This window comes from Dunckerocampus dactyliophorus, chromosome 19, assembly GCF_027744805.1.
Source record: "Dunckerocampus dactyliophorus isolate RoL2022-P2 chromosome 19, RoL_Ddac_1.1, whole genome shotgun sequence".
Taxonomy (NCBI): Eukaryota; Metazoa; Chordata; class Actinopteri; order Syngnathiformes; family Syngnathidae; genus Dunckerocampus; species Dunckerocampus dactyliophorus.
The window spans coordinates 20,069,979-20,076,910 of NC_072837.1; the positions used below are offsets into that span (position 1 = coordinate 20,069,979).

The 6,932-nt window shown below is 40.5% G+C and overlaps 1 protein-coding gene across 1 annotated transcript; it reads left to right on the forward strand.

Moving 5' to 3' along the window:
* Window positions 1-86: 86 nt before the first annotated feature.
* Window positions 87-6,547, forward strand: napbb (N-ethylmaleimide-sensitive factor attachment protein, beta b). Its single transcript, XM_054761372.1, has 11 exons — window positions 87-646; window positions 1,199-1,278; window positions 1,492-1,608; window positions 3,120-3,166; window positions 3,288-3,365; window positions 3,462-3,517; window positions 4,345-4,429; window positions 4,722-4,826; window positions 4,901-4,969; window positions 5,040-5,090; window positions 5,820-6,547. The coding sequence occupies exons 1-11, from the start codon at window positions 546-548 to the stop codon at window positions 5,919-5,921; spliced, it is 891 nt and encodes a 296-aa protein (XP_054617347.1). The 5' UTR covers window positions 87-545; the 3' UTR covers window positions 5,922-6,547.
* Window positions 6,548-6,932: the final 385 nt, after the last annotated feature.

A 6,932-nucleotide genomic window follows, 5' to 3' on the forward strand; every position in this document is an offset into this window, starting at 1 on the left:
TTTAAGTATGTTAACTGTAAGTTATGAATAGATTTGAAAATGTACAATTTGCTGGGCTCTTGAGGTATAACGGTCATTTGTATAGCAAGAGTGCTCTGCTGTTCTTAGGAATCTGCTGTAAAAATGCGGCCTGCCAGTTGAGAGTGCTTTGCTGTAGTGTTGCGCCCTCTGGTGACAATTGTAGCTACCTACCTCTTTGTGAATGTTTGCTTATTTAATGCTATTTTCATGTAACTTGTTTGACGATGTAAAATAACATTCACATTTAGAAAAAGAATAATTAATTGACGCTTCCGCAACTTGTCACGTCCAACGCCCACAAATAGCTTCGCGGTGATCTAGGAGTTGTAGTTTTTTTACGCTTAGAAGATATTGTCACAGGCGAGAGAAACACTCCACTCCCATGATGCTCCAGCTAAACCACTGAACAGGCGCGCACACGCCCACGCCGACTAAAGCCGTCGGCTGTAATCCTCACACAGCTCAATCCTCTGCGGTTATTTTCGGCCTTTAAATTTGTACTCTTATTAGTATATCACATAAAAATGGACAACTCCGGGAAAGAGAAGGAAGCTATCCAGCTAATGACTGACGCTGACAAGAAAATCAAGTCTTCGGGCTCCTTTTTGGGCGGGATGTTTGGAGGGTAAGCTAGCATGATGTATTAGCCATCGGCACAGCCTTTTTCTGTACATGTTTACGCAAGAAACCTCATGTGTATGTTACACATCATTAAATGTTACATTTATGTATATCAAGATGATTAAAGAGCCACAAAAGCTTCAAGGTGCATCGTTATATATGCTAACTCACCAGTTAGTAGTTAGCTGCTAATGTAAACAAGACTTCACTCTTCTTGACGAAGCTAACCAGTAATGTAACATGTTAACATCTGACATTTGACCACTTCTTATTGTCATTGTCTTACGAAAGAGTTGGTTTCAGTGTGACAACCCTTTATCAATATGAACACAAAGCATGTGTTGGCATTATAATGACAGTTTAAATTGAACGCTGCAGTGTTGCGTGAGCGAGCAATGACGTCATCATGTGCCACGAATGAATGGCTGCCTTATTATCAGAGTCAACTCCCAGGGGTCCACCTTGGGGCGTTTGCAGGTCTATAGGTCATTGTTTGCAGCGATTTATTTAAGCTACAGAACAAATGCTTGATGTCCATCTTTGTTTTTTTTCACAGAGGACATCACAAAGTGGAAGAAGCCTGCGAGATGTACTGCAGAGCGGCCAACATGTTCAAGATGGCCAAGAATTGGAGCGGTGAGAAAAGCGTCTATATTAGAATAATAAACAAAGCACCTTAGAATGGTGGGGGTAGGGGTGGCGGTGGCTGAAATTGGGTGTTTTGCAGCGCTAAAAAGTGCACAGTGCAACACTTGTGAAGGTGCCTAAGGTAATGCTGAGTCAGAGTGTCTGCTGAATCCAGTGCACTGAAGTGTCTGAAGCACACTGTTGTTTTACCTTCTGATTTAGCTGCCGGAGGAGCATTTTGCAAGGCCGCCCATCTCCACATGCAGCTGCAGAACAAACACGACTGTGCCACCAGCTTCATTGACGCCGGGAACGCATACAAGAAGTCCGATCCCAATGGTGAGACTGTGACCTGTCCCGATCTTCCGTTCCTGGGGGACGTTCCAGCAGTGGGGGCGTGAGGCTGCACAAGTGGCGCATGTACTTCGCATTAACAAATGTCAGGGATGTTGGGTGGATTTTAAAACATTTCTCACAGGAAATAATGGAAATTGTAATAATCAGTTCCAGGGTCAAACTGTAGCCAACATTAAAGCTTTTTTAGCTGTCATACAATGGTAAAAAGAATTTAACCGCTGTACAGTAGTCCCTCTTTTATGGCAATCAATTGGCCCCAGACCTGACCGGTAAGTACATTTTTTGCAAAGTGGGATTGCTTATTTATAAATGGAATATTTTGGTAGTTGGAGCATAGCAAGCCTGTTTATAACCTTCCAAATACAGTTTTTAACATTATTAGAGCTCTCTAGACATGAAATAACACTCTTATAGTCAACTTTACACCCACATTACACAATATAGTAGACATAATAAGAGAAAATAAACATAACATGATATAAATAGCAATAGTATAATATATAAGACTAATATATAAGAATACAATATAATATAATATACATAATATAAGACTCACATCTTAACTGGAAGAGTTCCACGTTCTTTTTTTTTTTTTTTTACTTCCTGTGCCATGTCTTTTGTCTTTTGAATGCTTTATGTTTGCATTTTACCACATTTTGACAAATGTACTTAAATATGCATTGACTAATAATAGGCTGTATTCAACCAGTTTATTTAATATAGTTTTGAAAAAGTATGATAGAGTCAAGTCTCGAAATTTGAAGCGTAAAGTGGTTTGATTGCAGTGTAACGAAACTAAGTCAAACAATTTAGATATACTTTTGATAATATGCTACTAAAGCATTTCTAAAACATATACATTCTTTTTCCATGTTGTGCACTGAAATAATAACATGTTTTCAAAGACTTTGATTGAAAAATGAAATCTATTTGTTGAAAATGTCCAAATTGAACGTAATCAGTCACTAGCGGTGCTTTTTCTGATGCACTTGGTAGTTTGGTAGCTGTAGCCATGTTGTACTGAGCAGCCAGAGCAGACACGTGCAACTTAAATTTTCTGTCATGTACTATGGTCATCATCACCTTTTTTCTTGTTCACCATCATTGGTACTTCTTTCTGTGTTGGAATTACACAAAAACGCCACAGCAAAAGCGCAACACACTTGGTGGAGTTGATCCTTTCGATGCCCGCGAGAAATGAGAAATAGTTTTGTGCGACTTTAGAAGCATTCATGAAAGGAAAATGTTGGTCCAGTTCCAATTTGCATGACTGGGGAGGTTTCACGGTTTACAAGGAGGAAGTATGTTTGCACTGATTGCTTGCTGTGATTCTGAGTTCGCTATACTCTACTTGTACCTCCTTCTCTCTCCTGTCTGCTAGAATGCTCCTCACGGCTTGAATGAACTTAAAAACTAACAATGTCCATGTCTTAACTCTTTCCTCTTCCTCTTCCTCCTCCTCCTCCTCCTCCTCCTCTCTGTGCTGCCAAAAGAGGCAATCAAGTGTTTAAATGCCGCCATCGATATTTACACTGACATGGTAAGATGCTTGTAGCGGTGTGCAACTGTACTGCATCCTAGCCACGCCTCTTTCTAGCACGTTCATCTTAGAATCATGAAGCTAAAGAACTCGTCGGTCTGACTTGTTGGTCGTCTTCTAGGGAAGATTCACCATCGCAGCCAAACACCACATCAGCATCGCAGAGATCTACGAGTCAGACCTGGTGGACATCGAAAAAGTAGGAATGCGTATATAATATACATATTTAAGTGCTGCACTTACTGTCTCAGACCCACGTTTGACGTGTAAGAACGTTTGTTCTCCTTCCATCGAGGCCATTGCACATTATGAGCAAGCAGCAGACTACTACAAGGGAGAGGAATCAAACAGGTGAGCTGAAATATGCACATTCAGTCCAGTCCAGTCCAGTCCAGTACAGTCCAGTCATGTTTTGGCTGCTACTCTATGTGCACAAAATCTCTTTCGTGACTTTTGGGGGGGAAAACGTAATTTATGATATTATTTCCTCAAGTAATGGCTTCTTCATTTAAGGTAAGACATTCATTACAGAAAAAAATGGCATTTTTTATGCTGCGTAATAATAGCATATAGAATAATTTTCAGGGGTGTCACCAGACACATCCTGCCTGTTTGGAGACGAGGAAAACCGACACACATGCGCATGGCAGTATATTGATTATCCAGGTCATATTCATTTATTGTGTGATGAATTCATTTATTTGTCTCAGGCACACATTTTTTTCTGAATGATTATTTATTGTTCAAAATCATTTGTCTTTTTTCACAAATTGTAATATCTATTATCAATATTATAGAATATAAATTATTACAAATGTTAGTGTATATGTGTACATCATTTTTAAAAGAATAAAAACATTTATTAGCTATAAATTGAATAATATTGTCAATATTTGTATTATTATATTGTATAATATATTTTATAATATCAATGCAAAGAAACACTTTTTCTTTGAACTGTACGGGGAGCTGTACAGATGCCAAGCGTGCAGTGCAGGCATTGTTCCTTGTGTTGAACCATCAAGCATCACGCATGCTAGCAAAGGTAGCGGCATCCCCCTAGTAGCATCACCTCTTACGTTTTTGGTCAGTACTGCAGCAGAGGCCACTATTAAAGGAAAAGGGTGTCTGTCTACTATTCAGTTTGTTTCCAATATTCTGCCCTCCTGTTTGTGTAGTTCTGCCAACAAGTGTCTGCTGAAGGTGGGGGCTTACTGTGCTCAGCTGGAGCAGTACCAGAAGGCCATTGAGATCTATGAGCAGGTGTGAGATGCTTTTCTTTGGATTTTGAGCTGTAAAATACGGTCGCTAAATGAATAAGAGCACATTGAGTTATGGGATGTGTGCACAGTATTGATCCTTGTGGAACACCACCTGTCTTAATACACAGAATGTGCATTGGTGTGGACACCAGTATCATATACTAGTACAACTAAATGGGGCATGAACCCAGTGGAACAGCACTGTTATCATTTCCTAGTCAAATATAGAGCGTACTTCCTGTGAGGTTGGTATGAATATGTTCAATGGCACAGCATTGGATGTTTGTGTGCAGGTTGGAGCCAACACCATGGACAACCCTCTGCTTAAGTACAGCGCCAAAGAGTATTTCTTCAAAGCGTCTCTCTGTCATTTCATCGTGGACGAGCTGAATGCCAAGGCAAGCAAGCGCCTGCCTTCAACTTTCCTTGGCGGGGTTTGTTGTGGATTCTCACCACCATGTGTTCCCTGCAGATCGCTGTGGAAAAATACGAGGAGATGTTCCCAGCTTTCTCCGATTCTAGAGAGTGCAAACTCTTAAAGGTACACTCTTACTTTTTCTTTCTTTTTTTGAAAGTGAGGGAATAACTGACTTTTTTTGTTTTGTTTGCAGAAACTTCTGGAGGCTCATGAGGAACAAAACAGCGAGGCCTTCACAGAGGCGGTAAGTCTGCTTAAGTTATTCCGCTGCTTCTGGTCTCGCTCTGTCAGATCCCATTCAGCATTCCCACAAGTCCAGAAATGTTCTGGTAAATGTGTTCCGTCCTTGAGTGTCGTAAGAGTGAAAGAAGCAATGATGGATGCCTCAGTTAGAAAAGGTGCAAAGCTAACATGCTAACACCAAGAACAATGGTGTTAGCTCTGAGATTCACACATTCTTCTTCTTCCTCTTCTTCTTCTTTGGCATTATTAGGGGCTGTAGGCTTTTACTTTTAATTGAAATAATAATACATTATATTTAATCAGTTAATTTATATATATATATATATATATATATATATATATATATATATTTGTTGTTAGATTTTGCCATTTTCTTTGAGTTTCATGTTGGGCAGCGACAATATACTGTGTGTGTATGTATGTCTCCATATTCTGAATATACATTTTTAAACATAAAGTGGGCACTACATTTTTTCATACTGTCGTTACCAACAGTAATATTTATTGTATTATTTAGTACTTTTCTTTGTGTTTCATGTTGGCCAGTGGTAATATACTGCATATATCCATATGTTTGCACATGTGGAAGGACCACGTCCTTCCACATGTTTATACATACATTGGACACTGAATTTATTCATAGTTAATTTATTGATGTAAAAAAAATCTTAAAAATCAACACAAATATTTTCCAATTTATTGTGTAACAAGCTCCACCTCCAACCCGCAGGTGAAGGAGTTTGACTCCATCTCTCGCCTGGACCAGTGGCACACGACACTCCTGCTGCGCATTAAAAAGACCATCCAGGGTGACGAGGGCGACCTCAAATGAGACCTGGCTTCAGTGGAGACACGGACAGGACGAATTGGTCAATCAGTCAATCATCACGCATGGTTCCCTACACACACACACACACACACACACACACTTTTCCACTGCGCGCTGCTTTACTGTAACACTCGGCTTCCCTTAAAACGGGCGCGTGGCAATCTAGTAGGAATGTAAAGCGTCTTCTGCGTGGAGGACAAAGATGTCTTTTTCACTACCATTTGTCCTCCTGGGAGGAGCGAGTCATGTTGACAAGCGCATGTTTTTGTACGTTTAGCGTGTCTTTTGTCCAATGTCCATGCAGTTTCACCATCAAGCATGGCCCACGCCCATCACAAAGAAGGTTAACGTAGCCGCTAAGAGACTGTTAAAGCCTCTCATTATTTCCTCAGGATTCCTTTTGTGGATATTTTCTTTGTTGTCATTTCTTTAAATTCTTTTAGTTTGAATGTTGGTTAGGATGTAAGGTTGGACGCCGCCCCTCACTACTAAGCTTGCACCCACCGCCCCGTGTGTCGCCGGCGTGGTGAGCCGCACCAAAGTATCCAGCTGCTTCCAGGTGGAATGTTGACAGACAAGATGATCTGTATGCTTGTGCGAACGGACAATAAAGTTGTGTTGTGTCCCTGTTTGATTTGCAGCAATCTTTAAATTAGGTTTCCTGGATCCAACATTGTTATCCTCCTTGGTCCATCCTTCCCCATCCCGCTACAAAGTGTCATGAGAGTAGGTTAAGTTGGTTTTGCATCATCCAGAGCTCCAGTGCTCCCCCTACAGTACGTTTGTGCGGTCACCATGGCAACATCACTGCTATGTTATGCATTGATTGTCTTTTCAAATGGGCCTCCAATTGTTAAACACAGCAGAATTCATTGTTCAAGGATCAGCCAACTTGACTTGTTATCAAAAATCCTGGCGTCTTTTCCCTGAACAGTAATCCCTCGTTTATGGCGGTTAATTGGTTCCACGAAGCACGTTTCCGCAAAGTAGGATTCATTATTAAAAAATTTAATA